An 18,204-nucleotide genomic window follows, 5' to 3' on the forward strand; every position below is an offset into this window, starting at 1 on the left:
TCTTATGTATTTTTCCAAGTAAATATGGAAATATATTTTCCTCCTTTTAATACAAGTGATACGGTTCTGTACTTCCAACATCAAGTATTTTTATTGAAAGAGTTCCCTGAAGATTTGGAAAAATTTTTTCCCATCGTTTTTGTTTGCATTTCTTTGCCTGTAGCAGTAAACAGTTGTTTTTCAGATGTTTATTCATCATTTATATTTCTGTTAATTTTTTTCTTGCCTTTGCCAATTTTTCTTTTGGGATATTCATCTTTTTCTTGTTGATTTATGCTATTTATATGAGCTCTGTGTGTGTGTGTGTGTGTGTGTGTGTATGTTTGTGTGTGTGTGTATTTTTTGTTTACTTATTTAGATTTTCTATTTTGAGCTAGGTTCTCACTCTGTCATCCAGGCTGGAGTATAGTGAGGGTCTCACTCTGTCACCCAGGCTGTAGTACAGCGGCATGATCATAGCTCACTACAACCTTGAACTTCTGGGCTCAAGGGATTCTCCTGTCTCAGCCTCCTGCATAGCTGGGAGTACAGGTGCATGCCACCGCATTTGGCTAGTTTCGTTTTTTGTAGAGACAGGATCTCGCTCTGTTATCTAGGCTGGTGTTGAACTCCTGGCCTCAAGCGATTCTCCTACCTCAGCCTCTCAAAGTGCTGGGCTTACAGGCATGATCCACCATGCCTGGTCTGGCTCCTCATATTTTAAAGTCATTGACCATAGCTGTGCCCAGTAAGTTTTCTAAATGTTAAAATTGCATTTATGATTTTATTTATTTCTTTTTCTTTTTCTCTTTGAGACTGAGTCTTGCTCAGTCACTCAGGCTGTAGTGCAGTGTCACAGTCTCGGCCCACTGCAACATCTGCCTCCTGGGTTCAAGGGATTCTTGTGCTTCAGCCTCCTGAGTAGCTGGGATTACAGGCATATACCAACATGCCTGGCTAATTTTTATATTTTTAGTAGAGACAGGGTTTCACCATGTTGGTCAGGCTGGTCTCAAACTTCCTGAGCTCAAGTGAATCCTCCTGCCTTGGCCTCCCGAAGTTCTGGGATTACAGGCGTGAACCACCATGCCTGGCCACATTATGATTTTAAATAAAAAGGCTAATTTTATGAGCTTCATATACCAGTTTTATTCTTTTGTGATTATTCTTTTAATTTTTAGCTATTTATATATTATTTTTAAAAATTCCTTTTTATGTTTCTTTAAATGATTTCCTAGATTTCTTAGAGACTAAATGTATCAGAAGAGGGAGGAGGACATGCTACTAGTTACCAAAATGTGGTAGACTTTTTTTTTTTTTTTTTTTGAGACGGAGTCTCGCTCAGTCGCCCAGGCTGGAGTGCAGTGGCGCGATCTCGGCTCACTGCAAGCTCCGCCTCCCGGGTTCACGCCATTCTCCTGCCTCAGCCTCCCGAGTAGCTGGGACTACAGGCGCCCGCTACCACGCCCGGCTAATTTTTTGTATTTTTAGTAGAGACGGGGTTTCACCGTGTTAGCCAGGATGGTCTCGATCTCCTGACCTTGTGATCCGCCCGCCTCGGCCTCCCAAAGTGCTGGGATTACAGGCGTGAGCCACCGCGCCCGGCCAAAATGTGGTAGACTTTTATTCAACAGAATGAATAATTGAATTACCCAGAAACATCTTGTAACATTTTAAAGAAATTAGTGTGTAGTAAGTACACAAATCATTTGGAAAATCAAAAATTATTTTGCAAATGTTGCTTGGGATCTGTTGGTTAACTGCAGTTAACCAGTAATAGTTGGTTAACAATTTAGAGAAGAGTAAAATTAGGTATGCACTACACCTATACACCAAAATTAGTTCTAGAACAACTAAAGGAATATGTTTAATTTTGTTCTTATGATAGAAATGTTTATCTTAAGGTCTGTATTCTGTGATCACAGCGTCTTGATGCAAGGATTGGGAGGTTTTCACTGTAGCCACAGAAGATCATCAGGTCCGTTTTGAAGGCATTTAAAATGCACCATTGGGATTTCCTGATGCATATTTGGTAGCCTTTATCATTTACCAAATATGTTGGAATAGGACAGTGCTTAAAGCTGGCAAAAAATTCATAAAAAATTTCATGTTTGTCCTTTGAATGATCAGGTACCCCTTCAGAGATTAGTATTGACTAGATCTTCCTAGACTAGAGTTTTGTATACCTTTTCTTTTGGTACTTCTAGGGAGGTAAATACTTTAATAACTTAAAGCAGGCTTCTTGCTGCATGTCTTGTTTGCTGAAGTTACCTGAAATACGTATTTTTAAAGTATACTGACATACTCATTCTCCTTCTCCCTCCATGTATCTGTGTATCAAATATAGTGAGAAAAAAATGCATTACACCTGCAATTTAGGTAGCTGTTACAAGACTGGTGTATTTTATTTATTTGACATCAAAGAAGTTACTTTATTCATTCTTTTTTTTTGAGACAGAGTCTCACTCTGTTGGACAGAGTCTCACTCTGTTGCCCAGGCTGGAGTGCAGTGGCGCGATCTCGGCTCACTGCAAGCTCTGCTTCTCGGGTTCACGCCATTCTCCTGCCTCAGCCTCCCGAGTAGCTGGGACTATAGGTGCCCGCCACTGCACCTGGCTAATTTTTTGTATTTTTAGTAGAGACGGGGTTTCACCGTGTTAGCCAGGATGGTCTCGATCTCCTGACCTCGTGATCCACCCGCCTCGGCCTCCCAAAGTGCTGGGATTACAGGCATGAGCCACCGCGCCTGGCCTATTTATTCATTCTTGATAATACTTGTATATATACCTAACAAAATTCAAAAAGCACATAATGAAAAGCAAGTCTGTGACTCACCCAAACTCTGCCACCTATTACTCTTCCTCAGAAATAACCACTATTTCCATTTTTTTGTATTCACTTCCAGGGGTGCTTATGGTGTCTACAACTATCTGTATATTCCCTTAAACACTATTTCACACACACACACATAAATGGTAGCATGCTGTGCACACAGTTCTACACTTGACAGTATGTATGTATGTATGTATGTATTTATTTATTTATTGAGACAGAATCTCACTCTGTTGCCCAGGCTAGAGTGCAGTGGTGTGGTCTTGGCTCACTGCAACCTCCGCTTCTCGGGTTCAAGTAATTCTTCTGCCTCAGCCTCCTGAGTAGCTGGGATTATAGACGCCCGCCACCACGCCTGGCTAATTTTTGTATTTTTAGTAGAGATGGGGTTTCACCATGTTGGCCAGGATGGTCTCCAACTCCTGACCTCAAGTGATCCGCCTGCCTTGGCCTCCCAAAGTGATGGGATTACAGGCATCTGCCACCATCCTTGGCCATTTTTTGTAATTTTAGTGGAGATGGTGTTTTGCCGTGTTGGCCAGGCTAGTCTCAAACTCCTGGCCTCAAGTGATCTGCCTGCCTTGACCTCCCAAAGTGCTGGGATTACTGGTGTGAGCCACCGTGCCTGGCACTTTACAGTTTTAACCTAAGCATCTAAGAGATAATGACATACTTACTTAGCTTTTAGTATGTATTAGACACTGTTCTAAGCACTTAACATTTAATGTGTTGAGTGCTTGCAGTGACCCGTGAGGTAGATAAAAATATCCCTATCTACATTATATAGATGAGGAAAATGAGGCTCAGAGAAGTTGAGTATAGAGGCCAGAATTCAGTCCCAGGGAGTTTGGCCTCTCCGTGTTCCTAATTACAAGTATGCTCCATGTCTCTATATATTAGGTTGACCATAGGACATTGCAGTTTTTGTTATCACACGATTCTGCCTAAGAAATAGATTTGTGGCCCGGCACAGTGGCTCACACCTGTAATCCCAGCACTTTGGGAGGCCGAGGCGGGCAGATCACAAAGTCAGGAGATTGAGACCATCCTGGCCAACACTGTGAAACCCCATTTCTACTAAAAATAGAAAAAATTAGCCAGGCATGGTGGCATGCGCCTGTAGTCTCAGCTACTCAGGAGGCTGAGCCAGGAGAATCGCTTGAACCCGGAAGGCGGAGGTTGCAGTGAGCTGAGATCGTGCCACTGCACTCCAGCCTGGACGACAGAGCAAGACCCCGTCTCAAAAAAAAGAAAAAAAAAAGAAATAGAGTTGTTTCATTTGTTTTTTTAAATCAGCAGTACAGAATTTTACATGTAGAGGACCATGATTTTTAAATTAGGATTGGCTAATACATAGATGGCTTACATATTTTTGCTTTTATGAACAGTACTGCAGTTAATGATCTTTCTGTTTATGTTAATTTTTTACATGGGTAAGAAGTAGAATTGTTGTGTCAAAGGGGATGGGCATTTAAATAATTTTTAGAAATTGCCTTCTAGAGAGATTATACTAGTTTATACTTTCATCAGCAATGTATGAGAGTTTGTGAAAATATATGAGTGTGTCCCCACACATACAAATGGGTGCATTTGAGTTTTATATATGTGATAGTTTGGTTAACAGGTGTTCAACTGCATGGGATCCTAGCATAATAATGCAGTTAGCTCTGATCACAATTATTTCAATATTAGAATATATTAATTTGTATTTTGGGACCTCATACTGTTGTTTAATTATAGTAATACCCAGAGACATTATTTAGTACCCCACTGCTTACTCTGTGCTAAAAGGTAAGTTAATGTATATGTTTCAATCAGTTTTCTTTTTTATTAAGTACATTTTATTATAGTTTGAAATAGAAATATAATTTTTGAGTTTGGTGTCTTTTATTTTTAGTTGTCAAATATATCTTAAGTCTTTAGTTTTGAAGTTACTTGATTATATGATTATATACCTATAAAGTAAAAAAAAAAAATCTTATTTACACTGATAAAGTTCCTAAAACTTATCAAACAAATTGTTGTGAATAAAATTCTGAAAAAACTAGCTAGGAGAAAATGACCTATTTATTACAACACATTTAATAATGAAAGTAGAAGTTTTTTAACGATTAGATGTTGACTTCTTCAAAAGAAGGTGGTATAGACATCATATTTCAGTTGATTTTGAATCAAAATAGAAAGTCAGTGGAAACCAGTTTGGACTAAAATATTAGTTGAATTGCAGGATTCTTTTTTACCTTAATTCTTTCTTTCTGTTTTTTTGAGACGGAGTCTTGCTCTGTTGCCCAGGCTAGAGTGCAGTGGCATGATCTCGGCTCACTGCAGCCTCTGCCTCCTGGGTTCAAGCAATTCGCCTGCCTCAGCCTCCCAAGTAGCTGAGATTACAGGTGCCTGCCACCGCGCCCGGCTAATTTTTGTATTTTCAGTAGAGACAGGGTTTCACCATCTTGGCCAGGCTAGTCTCGAACTCCTGACCTCATGTCCACCTGCCTCGGCCTCCCAAAGTGCTGGGATTACAGGCGTGAACCACCATGCCTGGCCTTTTACCTTGACTCTTAAGCCTAAGGTTTTCTCTCTGCCAGGAGAACCCTTGGCTACAGACATACCAAAGGTGCACTCCACTATCTCTTTGTACTTGACCCTGTTCCAGATTGGCCGCGGTGCAAATGCAGGTTAATAACTGAGTGATTGGGTTTTACTTTAACTTATTAAGTATTCCCTTCGTCTTCCCATTAATGTGTTATTTAGATGGTTGCTCTTGTTTAGATCCTTGGCCCTTTCCCATTCACTTATGATTCCTGTCATTCTGTTGAATACTACTTGGAGTTGCTAATTCACATTGATGTGCAGAATGTCCTACTCTCGCATCAGACCTTTTGGTAACTCCCTTTCATTTCCACCTTTCACCAGTTAAAGGCTTACAGGACCCTTTCAAACCAGATCTCTTTTGTAAAATTTCCTGTATTTATTCTGTTATGTATTTTCCCTATCTACTTGTGCATATATAGACTGTTTATTTTGTTTGCTTATTTCCTCACCAAACCTAGCATAGTGTAAGACATTGGTTGTCAATTTTGTTGATCTGAAATGTTAATTTGCAATTATCAGGTAAAATCAAGTTTTGGATCATTTCGTATGTTGTGCAGTTATGGTTTTCCATTGCTAGTAGTAATTAGATGCCATTTTATAGATGCAGTAGGAATGTGGGGAGAAGCAACATGTAGTTTTATCTGTTTCATCCATTTTTTTCTTTCTTTTTTTCCTTTTTCTCTCTTTTTTTTTTTTTTTTTGGCAGAGAAACTTTTCCATGTCTGTAAATAGTGCTGCTGTCCTGCGATTGACAGGACGAGGAGGAGGAGGAACAGTGGTGGGGGCTCCTAGAGGTCGAAGTTCTTCAAGAGGGCGAGGTGAGCTTTCATATGAAAAAAGTAATAATGGAGGAGGAGGAGGATAGAGAACTTACTTTTAAAATATTTTAATGCCTGATTTAATAAAAACTGTTCTTTGACATTAACTGCATACTAAATGTCCTGAATATTTATATTCAGAACCATTTTTTAAAGGTATCTCCTCTATAATCCCTGATTTGGAGCAGAGGAGTATAATTCTAGCTGTACAGATTTGAACATGAGGGAGTCTAGACAGTCCCAATTCACTCCAACAGATCCATGTTCCTCATCCCCGGAGAGCCTTACACTCTGGGAGCCAACGCCTCCTGAAGTGTCTTAACTATGGAAGCAGCACTGAAGTACCTGCAGTCCGCTGTGACAGTTTCTGTGTGAGGGGCGTGTGCCAAGAGCTTCTCCAGCCAGAGAGGGGCTTTAACAAAAACTGCCTCATCAGGACTAGGACATTTAGGGGTAGAACAAAAGATAATTCTGCCACATTCATTTATTTAACCTATAGTTTTACAGATTTTTGTCTTGGAAAAATAGTTCTTATTTTGATATTACTTGTTTCTTTGATATCTGCCCCCTATTTTGGGTTTGCTGATTTTCTCCTATATGACGACATTCTTAAATATTTGTAATATGAATATTTGCTTAATCATGTAGCTCTTACGTTGACTAAATCATAACAGTGGTCTAAATACACCTTGTAATTTTCTGTAAGAGATGCTTTAGAAATGGAAGAATTGGATGTCTGCAATGAGTGAGACCATTGTCTCTGCATATTGTACCACCAAGATTGGCATGATCATGAGTATAGAGTATTTAAATTCTTTATAAATAGAGTAATTTATCTACAGTCTCTCTAGAAAATGCATTCAATTGTGCATTCCTGGGAAGAGATTTCTTTTAGTAGTCCACTCAGAATGTGGGAATCCAGGTGTGAAGTGTCTGATTAAAACTCTCCACTTGTTTTGCTAGGTACTATTACCTAGTTGCGTTTTTTCCCTCTGGCTTTATTTGTCCATCTTTAGAGAGTATTTTTTTTTTTAACCTGAGGAGATGTTAGACTAATCTGTAAAACTTAAAGGAAATACCTGTGCAACAAAATTTTGGGTGGTGGGATCTAGGCATGTGTGTGCTTCAAAAGCTCCACAGGCAATTCAGATTCATACACCGAGTTAGGTTCCATTGGTCCAGAATTTGAGATCCATGCATCGTGGTGGCATGGTGGTGGTTTCGAGTTGGGACTGACCATTTATGGCTCTGGCCTGCTGCTTGGGCATTTCCTGTGTTTTTCTCCTGTGGGTTGGTAGCAAGGAGAGGTTGTACTTGGGCAGCTTTGCCTCCAGTGCTTTTCAGGGCAAGCCAGGGAGAGATCTTCTTGGTGAAGAAGTGTGAATAACACCGACTTTTGTGTGCTTCAAATACCAACCAATCTCTGAACAGCACCCCACCCTCCCCCCGCCATTACTTAATCGAGAAACAAGTGAATGATTGAATTTCTTCTTGCTTTTTGGTTTATGATTGAATTTCTCCTTGCTTTTTGGTTTCTTTGAAATGAAGGGTTATCACATATGATAGAAAGCTTACATTCAGAATTTAATCAGGCTATGTAAAAAAGATAGATGTGACATATGTAAGAAGTCATGACTTTATTTACATATTAATGTTGAAGAGTGGCACGAAACTAGTCAAGTGACTGAACTGACTTGGTGTGAAAAGTACTTTTTTTGTTTGTTTGTTTTTTGTTTTTTGTTTTTTTTGAGACGGAGTCTCGCTCTGTCGCCCAGGCTGGAGTGCAGTGGCGCGATCTCGGCTCACTGCAAGCTCCGCCTCCCGGGTTCACGCCATTCTCCTGCCTCAGCCTCCCTAGTAGCTGGGACTACAGGCGCCCGCTACCACGCCCGGCTAATTTTTTGTATTTTTAGTAGAGACGGGGTTTCACCTTGTTAGCCAGGATGGTCTCGATCTCCTGACCTCGTGAGAAAAGTACTTTTAACATTATCTCAACCACCCGTGATTCTTCTTAATGATCTCAGTAGCTCATTTTCTAAAAGAAGGTTGTAATTATAATCTGTGGTTTTGTGTTTTCCACTCATTACTTAATTTTAACTTGCTGGTTAAATAATGATTATTGTGGCTTTTCTTTGTATAGGCAGAGCTAACACTAGATGATTATCTTGGCTGTTTGCAACTTTAGGAAACTTTGATGTGGTAATTGACTGATTTCCAGGCTGCTAAATATCATGTACTAGTAAAATTTAAATAAACTAAATAGGTGGTAAGAACAACATGAAACTGCCATCTTATTTTATTTGGTTAGGTTGTTTAAAAATAAAGCAGATTGACACAGCTCTCAACTATTGTCTTCATCATTATTAAAAGGAAGTATGTTTTAATTCCCAAAAACAATAGGGTGAATTCTTAGTAGAACAGTTCTTTAATTGAGCCTTACGATAGGTTCATCATGTTATATTTACTTCCTTATTCATGTATGGGAACCACTTTATAGAAGATTAAAATTTTTCCAAGTTGGAAAGCTTTAGAACCTGATCGTTGTAGTATGTCCCACCCTAAAGTTTTAGTATCATTAGCAGGACTGGTGTCAGTGCTAGTCATAACTGAGAAAATATTTTATATGTGTTTTGCTTGTTTTTCTGGTAAGCTGGAGGCTATTTTTTATATTTATATGTTTCTGGAATAAAACATTTTCTTCAAGGTGATACAAGTGTAAGGGCCTTCCTGAGCAAATGGCTTTCTCTAAAAGATGAGACTTTTGCCCCCATCCTAAAATCTTCCTTGTAGAGGACATGCGTTATATGACAATTTATATTACATTATTTTAGGATCGTAAATACAGTGTATACATTTCCTGAAGGGGAGAAGTACTTAAACTGTGAGTTGACTTTAAGTGAAGTTGACACAAGTGGAAGGGTAACTTTATTATAGTTCCACCGTGCTTCTCACTTCCGTTTGACAAATGAAGAAGTGGATACTTGCACTAGTCAAGAGGGTATCCATTGTTTCTAAGATTACCCACAAAATAATTTGGTGCATTATTTTGATACTTCATAATATAGTCATATAAAAGTACAAGTGCATTCTGAGTTAATTCTTGATAAATTACAAACAAGAAATAGAAATACGGCATGGATATTTGAAGTAATTAGCTCAATTATATTTAGCTTTGGGATGCATTCATCAAGATCCATCATTTTTCTTTGGGTCATTGTGCACTGTGAGAAAAATTGAGCTAGGGACGATGGCTAAGATTTCACCTAGTTACAAATACATCCTTGGACCCCCACCCCTCCTCCCCTCCTCTCATTTTCTCACCTGTGTATTGAATACAAATGTTTGTTGGGAAAACTGTACATAAAGTATAAAGCTAAAAGTGCATACGGTCTTCTGCCTCCAGACCTAACAATTGGATATATAGCCTTCTTGACCCTAACGGGGCAGCTATATCATTTATATAAATGGAATAATTTTTATATGCATCATTCTTCAGTATGTTCTTGTTATTGAACAGAATAATGTCCGTGCTTAATCTGCTGTGGCATCATAGTGTTCTACTGTATTTTATCAGAATTTATGTAGCTAATCCTTTATTGATTAGATTTCTAGTTTTTTTTTTAATTACAGTGAACATCTTCATATATATTTGCATTTTTGTACAACTATTTCTATTAGGATAAATCCTAAGTAGAATTGTTGAATCAAATGTCAATAGATCTAACCAAATTGCCTTCAGTAAAGGCCAGTTTATGCTTGAACCACCAGAGAGAGCCTCTCAATCCCTATGCCCAGACACTCTACCAGCTTTGTTGGTTCAAGTTTAGTCCTGATACATTTCTTTTTAACTTCAAGATTTGGGTGTAAACTGTACCTTTGGTTACTCTGTAATATACCCTGTATGGCATTCATGAGATTTGATGGTTTTAGAATTGATGCTATTAAGTTATCCTTTCTCTGGGATTAGATAAATTATTTTAACTTTTATGCTTGACTTTTTAACTTTAGCCCCTGTCTTCTTAAACTCTCTAAACCAAGATTTCTTCCATTTTTATGAAAATAAAACAATAAAATATTTAATCTACGGTAGTGTTTTATTGAACTTCTTAGAATTTCACTATTCAACTTTTCGTTAAAGAACTTAAAGTTGATACTTTCTTGTTCAGGACTGGGTCTATTGCATTATATTATGTTAGTTTTTTAACTTGTTTCTTTCAGCCTCTTGTGGTCCAGCTACTTCAATGCCATTGTTGGTCTCATAAGTCAAGATCATCAGGCCTCGTTCAGTATTTAAATGTAGATGTCCTGCCTTGTATAGAGATAGAACTTTAGATATTAATTTATGGTGGTGAATGTGTGCCACATGTTGACATCTGACTATCATTTTTTTCTGTTTTCTTATTTTCAGGCAGAGGCAGAGGTGAATGTGGTTTCTACCAAAGAAGTTTTGATGAAGTAGAGGGTGTTTTTGGTCGAGGAGGTGGCAGAGAAATGCATAGATCGCAGAGCTGGGAGGAAAGGTAACTGGATCCACATATTGGCATAAAAATTTCTTGGCATATAAAACTTATATTTTTTGCTTTCTGCGGGGAGAAATGTTTTTGTACAGTTAAAGGGTTTCATTTTAAAAAATGCTCTTAAGTATTGAACGTCAAGTTGTACATTAGAAATTTTTAAATGATTCTTATTTAAAGGAAGACGGATTCTAGATAGATAGGTTAATATATGAGTGCCAGCATAGTTAATTTGATTTGGTATTTGATAGCAAATACCAAATTGTCATGTTATTGTTTGTTGGTATTAGTAAAAGTATCTTTTCTCTATATTGTTTGTGGCTTTATATGAAGTCTGTCAAGATGAGTGGGGGCAATTGCACAAAGATGTCTGTACAAGAATGTTCACTGTGATGATATTTATAATACAAAATAATTTGAAATAAGCCAAACAGATTGATGTTGGCCTTATATAATTGTATATCCACAAAGTAGGATATTATATGAGCATTAGAGGTGTTTTTGAAAATATTTAATGATGTGGGAAAACACATTCTAAGAGCAGTATATAAAACTGTATACTATGTATCTAATTTAAAAAATAATATTTTGGGTCAATAGAAACAGCTTTTGGTAGGTGAGGGGATGGATATTTTTCTTTTTATCTTTGTGCTTTTCTATATTTTCGAAATATTAGGCAATAACTATGTATTTATTTGTTTTGTAATTTGAAGAAGAAATGCTTTCAGAAAAATGGGAAAGTGAGTGTCACAGATAGGAAATCTATATCACTGTGAGACTTTGTTTGAAACTTATTTTTTCTTTTCCAGGGGTGACAGACGTTTTGAAAAACCAGGACGAAAAGATGTAGGTAAGGTTCTTACCTACACACATAAGGATAAATTTATTAAAAATTGACTCAGTTACCTGCACCTCTCCAGTAGATGGGGCTGCAGCATTTCCTGCATTTAAACTTCCACGGTTATTTGAAGTCTCTACTGCATGAAACCAGAGATGATGAATACAGCCATTAGGATTTACTTGACTTGGTCTGTGTGTTCTCTGCAAGGCATATATTCTTTATTAAGGCCAGTTTGTGAACTGAAGACTCAAGTTAGGAACCGATCTACTAACTCTTTTTCTAGTGTAGATAGCATCTCACAGATGAGAAGAAATAGGGCAAATGCTAAAATCGTTGCTTTTGTATCAGAGAACAAAGGCCAAAACTATGAATGTTCTTAATTTACTAATTTATTCATTTGGCCTTTTTGCTGTATAGTCCTTTTTTTTTTTACTTGTTTTGTGATGAGAACAACAACAAAAAAACTCAGATAAATTACAGTTAAGGTAGCCGCTGAAGAGGAACATAATAAAGGAACAGGATTCCATTGTTTATGATGAATTAATCATAATTTGTATTTAAATTTGTATTTAAATACATAATTTATATTTAAAGAATTTATACTGTTAAGATGAGCTTCCTAGCTGATTAAAGGTACTACCTACCTTACAAACTACCAGTAGGTGTTAACATCTGAGGAGAAAATAATGCCAATTCATGGTACCATGAATTGGTACTATGAAAATTATCATTACAAGTTCCAAGTCCTACAAGTGCTAAAAAAGTTCTCCAGAGCATGATTATAACTGATAGTGTTAATCATTTCTTTTCTTTTTTTTTTTTTGTTTTTTTTTTTTGAGACAGAGTCTCAGAGGCTGGAGACTCTGTCACCCAGGCTGGAGTGCAATGGTGTGGTCTCGGCTCACTGCAACCTATGCCTCCCGGGTTCAAGTGAATCTCCTGCCTCAGACTCCCGAGTAGTTGGGACTACAGGTGCGTGCCACCACACCTGGCTAATTTTTGTATTTTTAGTAGAGATGGGGTTTCACTATGTTGGCCAGGCTGATCTTGAACTCCTGACCTCGTGATCCACCCGCCTCAGCCTCCCAAAATGCTGGGATTACAGGCATGAGCCACCGTACCGGGCAGTGGTAAATATTTCTTATAAACATATGTTAAATATGTAAATACCATTCACAGACTGACTTGCAGATTGTTTTAAAAACTAAGTAATTTTAACAGTCAGCTTTGTATCACTGTTTCTGTTAAAAACTTAAAGATATCAATAATTAAAATTTCTCATTTATGAATGTGGCATTGGGAATACGTAGTTGTATTTATATTAATGAAAACCATTAAGGCCAGGTGTGGTAGCTCATGCCTGTAATCCCAGTGCTTTGGGAGGCCAAGGCAGGACAGCCTGGGAGACATGGTGAAACCGTGTCTCTACAAAAAAGTACAAAAATTAGACCTGCATGATGGTATGTGCCTGTAGTCCCAGCTACTTGGGAGGCCATCATGGGATGGGAGGATAGCTTGAGCCCAAGAAGTCGAGGCTGCAGTGAGCCGTGATCACACCATTGCACTCTCTAGCCCAGGTGACAGAGTGAGACCCTGTCAAAAAAAAAATTAAAGGTGTGTAGCATGAGGAAATTGGGAACAGACTAGGTAGATAGTTTATTGTTAGCTTTAGCCATATTGTAGACTATTGGATTAACATAATCATGGGGGGCTTGTCAAGACCTCTGCTCCCATCCTTGTCTGATTCAGTACTTTTGCCATGAATATGTAGAGGGGATGAACAGTAGTTTAAAGAGTACAGGATTTGCAATCAGAAGATCATGGTTATTCTAAGCTCTCAGATCTCATTAGTCTCATAATAAAATGAGTGATAATGCCTTACAGAATTTTTAGGATTATAGTAGTTCTCCCCCTTTATTTGTGGGAGATACATTTCAAGACCCCCAGTGGATGCCTGAAACCACAGATAGTACTGAATCCCATAAATACTGTGTTTTTCTATACATATATATCTATGATAAAGTTTAATTTATAAATTAGGCACAGTAAGATATTAACAGTAATAACTAATAATAAAATAGAACAATTATAACAATATACTGTAATAAAAGTTATGTGAGGCTGGGCACAGTGGCTCGCACCTGTAATCCCAGAACTTTGGGAGGCTGAGGTTGGCAGATCACGTGAGGTCAGGAGTTGGAGACCAGCTTGGCCAACATGGTGAAACCCTGACTCTACTAAAAATACAAAAAAAAATTAGCCAGGCGTGGTGGGTGAGCACCTGTAATTCCAGCTACTGAGGGAGACTGAGGCAGGGGAATCGCTTGAACCCGGGAGGTGGAGGCTGCAGTGAGCTGAGATTGTGCCACTGCACTCCAGCCTGGCTGGCAGAGCAAGACTCTGTCTCCAAAAAAAAAAAAAAAAAGTTATGTGAATGTGGTCTCTGTCTCTTTCTCAAAGTACTGTAATATTTTTTGGTCACAATTGACCATAGTTAAACTGTAAAGCAAAACTGTGGATAAGGCAGGATTACTGTAAATAAGAGCATATGAACTCATTTATTCATTCAACAAATATTAAATTCTCACTTATGTGCTAGGTGCAAAATATTTCTTTAGAGGATATTGTTGGTATGCTGATCAGATTTTCAAATCATTCAATATTGTAAGGGATATCTATGGAGTGGAACAGTTAGGACATGGGATCAGAATCAAGGTGAATCGAGACCAAATCTAATCAAATGGGGCGTTTTAACAGCAGAAATGAAAAGTCTTACATAAGGAAATTACAGAATTTAAGGAGTGGCTGCATGTAAAAGCAGCCTTCTGTGGAAAGGATACAACCCTCTCAGTGACTCTGGGCTTCATGTTCATCAGCGGTGTGCTGATGTCCTCTCAGCCATGGGCAGTATTTACTAAAGTGTCCTCAGTGAGTCAGGTGATAGGCCCATTGTCTTTTATGTTGTCACAGGCAAGCCTAAGCATTGTGTTCACTTCTGGGACCACCCCTTGAAAGGGTCCACACATTTGAGTAGGAGGGCTGGGGCATTTGAAGCCTTGCGATGGGAACTGTGTGAAGGAAATGGAGCTGTTTTAGATAGGAGACAAGATTGTGGACAGGGCAGAGTGGGGAGGAGGGCTTATAGGGTCACTCTCTATCAATACCTGCCTACTAATCATGATCATGTGAGGTGAGGACTTAGACTTGATCTGTATGTTTCTAAAGGGCAGAAAAGGGCTAACTGTTGGAAGGTTCAAGGGGGCAGGTATTGGACACAATCTTAAAAGATCTAATTATTAGAATTGTCTGAAAATGGCTTGGGTTGCCTTGGGAAAGTAGTGAGTTGATAGAACAATAGCCTGGTTTTAACTGTTCACACATATTCACACTTTGGTGGTTTGGAATAGTCAAATTTAGTCATTGTTATTTGTGGTTTTCATATTTTAACTATATTAATCCAATGAGGGTAATTTTCTTAGCCACCCTCTATTAAAGGTAAAGGTTCTTTTCTTTACATCCCATTGGTATATCTTTGAAAAGGCAGGTTCCATAAAACTAAACTAACATGAATTATCTCAGAATATTAAGGATACTAACTTCTAGTTAGTATCTACTATTATATAACTGCTAGTATACTAAAATATCATGGTAATTTCCACATACATATATATTCTAATATGTCATAGTCACTTTGATTGAATGCTTTTTGAAAAGATGCTCACTTCAGGTTAACTGCTAAAGATTCTGAGCTTTTACTTTTTGGAAGTAATCCACTTTTGTTGACGATAATGTAGGTCTTTAAAAAACATTGTTCATAATTATATCTTACACTCTCCAAGAGTAGCAATACTAAACTAGTTTGTTCAGGCACACTGATATATTGATCAGTATGAGGTCAATATGAGTATATTGTGAGATATCCTACGACATCACATTAAGACAGTTCAAGTACTGAAGATTCCAGGATGATCTATTCTTTTTAAAATTAGGAATGATGCTTACCATGTATTTGCTTCTCATGAAAAGAGAAATGGGTAGAATTACAGACATCTTTAGATGTAAGATGTCTTGTAAGATGTAAGAAGCTTGCATAACCCCTGTGAACAACCATAGGAGAATGTGAAGGTGGAAAAATGTCTTTGATACTAGAATTAGAATTCCTACTCAGTAGGAATTGATTGTGCACAGGGGGAGATCAGTTCTGGTGCCCATCTTATGGTATGATTCTGTAAGGGTGAAATGAAAGGATTATTAAAAAATAATCCATATGATACCGGTTCACTCAGCCCAGTGCAATACAAATTAGTGTATTTTGGTATGAAGTACTTGTTAATAGACATAGCAATTTTTGGTTATAGACTCTTCTGGTACTTGGTAGTATGGGCTTGTACATACGTAAAACTAGGCCCCTGAGATTTTTAGGTAATGACATGCCTCCAGTTTGTTGAAACTGTCATGCTATCTTTATCAGTTTCCAAAGGAACGTTTAAAGTTAGTTCCAAAGTAGTCTTCCTGATCATGTGTGCAAGACTTCATGACCAAGCTCCCAGATGATCCAGGTTAGTGAGCTGCACATCCAGAAAGGCAGAGCAGCCATTCCTACCTCCCAGTAATTTCCGCCCTTTTTCCATTGTTACTTCCTTTTCCTCAGAGGATAATGGTCTTTCTATAGAAAACCTAATCCTTAACCTAGAAACTGTGATTTGAAATAAGTGAAAGAAACAATGAACAGTCCTCCCAGAAACTTTCTATCTCCTGCAAAAAAGTTTTGGATCACGTTTCTTATAGATTTATAAAATGTTTATTAAATAACAGTAGTTTACCAATAGTTTTTTTTGGCATGTGTAGGGGAAGTCATATTTAGTTTTCAAATGCCAAATTTATTATAAACAGTATAATACGAAACTCATCTGACTTAAATGGAACCTTAGATCTCAGGTTTTACTCATTCACTTATGTCACCTTGGGCAGCTTCACTTAACAAGCGAGAGGGTGAACTGTGTAAGTGATGTAGTGCCTTTAGGAAAAAGCATACCATGTAAGTCTTCAATACTACTTTATTTTCAAAGGTTAGGTGAATCTTGTTAATTTATTATAGAAATAAGAATTCTTGCTGTCCTTATGTGTTACAATAGTCTTGGGTTGGGAAAATCTGTTGGTCTGATTTCTACTTAAGAATGAATGTCTAAGATTTTCAAACAGCAAAAGTTCACAATAATTAAGTTTCTGTGTTCTTGATATTCTTCTGCTATTATCAGTCTTAGACCACTCCAGAGTTCTTCTTTATTTTCTTTTCCTTTTGGTCAAATAGTAGAAAAATGTGACTTGCTGCTGAGCCCTGCTCTTCACACCTGCTTGCCTTTACTCAGCTAGTATTTATTTCAAGAGATGATTCCTGCCTAGGTCATCACCAGTGGGGAAGGTTAATCTTTCATTTTTCCCACAGAAACCTGAATAAGGGAAATTTCAGAAAAGAACAGCCACAAATCTGTTTGAAACCTGATAGGGTGACTTTTTTGGTTTTTGTTTTGTTTTAAGGACAGTTTCTCTTTTTTTTATTGAAATGAAAATCATGCAAATGATCATCTTAAACTGGACATAAGGGAAAGGGCTCATTTTAGCATAGATAAAATAAAAAATGAAACAGAGGAAACATAATTTTTATAGAGTATTAGATTTAGAAAGAAATAATAGAGTTCATCTAGTCCAACCTCCTACTGGTGAATAAACACTGATTTTGTGTTTATAGAAAAAACTATTTGAAGTTGGAAACAGGAATTTGAGTTTGAAAATGCTTTGTTGCCTAATTATCTTTTGCTTTATCTACTGTAGATTTTTTTCCCTACTCACTCAAGTTATATCTAAGTAAAGCTTTATATCTATAAAGACTTAAATATATTTTTGTATTTATGAATTAGAGCCATCATGATGTTTTATATGATCAAATGAATCATACATAGGAGGGGAATGTTTTTACTTAGGTTGCTAGAAGTCATTTAGATGAATCACCGTTTGATTATTATGGAGGACAGTTTTAAAATAAAATTTTGCGTCTCCTTGCAATGCAAAATACCACCCTGCAGGTTCCATTTGGGCTGGAGCTTATCTGATCACCTTCTGCCACAAATAAGTGAACATATATGTATGTGTTCGGGTGTCATGTTCAAATGCTTTTAGGTTTATGTATAAATCTGTACTTTGTTGTTTTTCTTGTTAATTTTTGTTCTTAGTTGTTAAAAATTAAGGAGGTAATACTTACTCAAGTTTCATAGTATAAAGAACCAAATGAATGATCTTTGTTGTCTTGAAAAAAATCCCAGCTCTTAAAGGATATTCACTAAGTATGGTGAAGTCGTCATTCCACCCAGGGAGCTAGGTTTGAAACTAAACTGTTGCTTCAATTTGCAGATGAAAATGAGAGATTAATGGTTGATTTTGTTAGAGTTCAGTTGTGTTAAACTTCACTGTCCATTTTGCCTTCATTACTAGTATCATACCACATTCTTATAAATTCACCAGCAACATTTCTGTATAAGTGTCTGTCAAGTTGAGTTACATTGATTTCAGCAGGTAACAAACTTTGTAATGTAGAGTGTTATGTTTCCAGAATGTGTATTGTTAGCTCAGC

General features: G+C 37.5%; 1 protein-coding gene across 23 annotated transcripts in view; it reads left to right on the forward strand.

Moving 5' to 3' along the window:
• Window positions 1-18,204, forward strand: part of GIGYF2 (GRB10 interacting GYF protein 2) — a 160,576-nt gene that overhangs the window by 52,806 nt on the left and 89,566 nt on the right. For 20 of the 23 annotated variants that reach the window (XM_063595303.1, XM_008965735.5, XM_003813135.5 and 17 more), the window contains 3 exons: window positions 6,110-6,221; window positions 10,630-10,741; window positions 11,545-11,585. In XM_063595303.1, coding sequence (XP_063451373.1) covers window positions 6,110-6,221; window positions 10,630-10,741; window positions 11,545-11,585 — 265 coding nt within the window. Of the gene's footprint in view, window positions 1-6,109; window positions 6,222-10,629; window positions 10,742-11,544; window positions 11,586-14,532; window positions 14,767-16,047; window positions 16,136-18,204 lie in introns of those variants that run through there. The other 3 variants (XM_055109226.2, XM_055109230.2, XM_055109229.2) reach the window with 2 other exon arrangements.

Source organism: Pan paniscus, chromosome 13 (assembly GCF_029289425.2).
Source record: "Pan paniscus chromosome 13, NHGRI_mPanPan1-v2.0_pri, whole genome shotgun sequence".
NCBI lineage: Eukaryota > Metazoa > Chordata > Mammalia > Primates > Hominidae > Pan > Pan paniscus.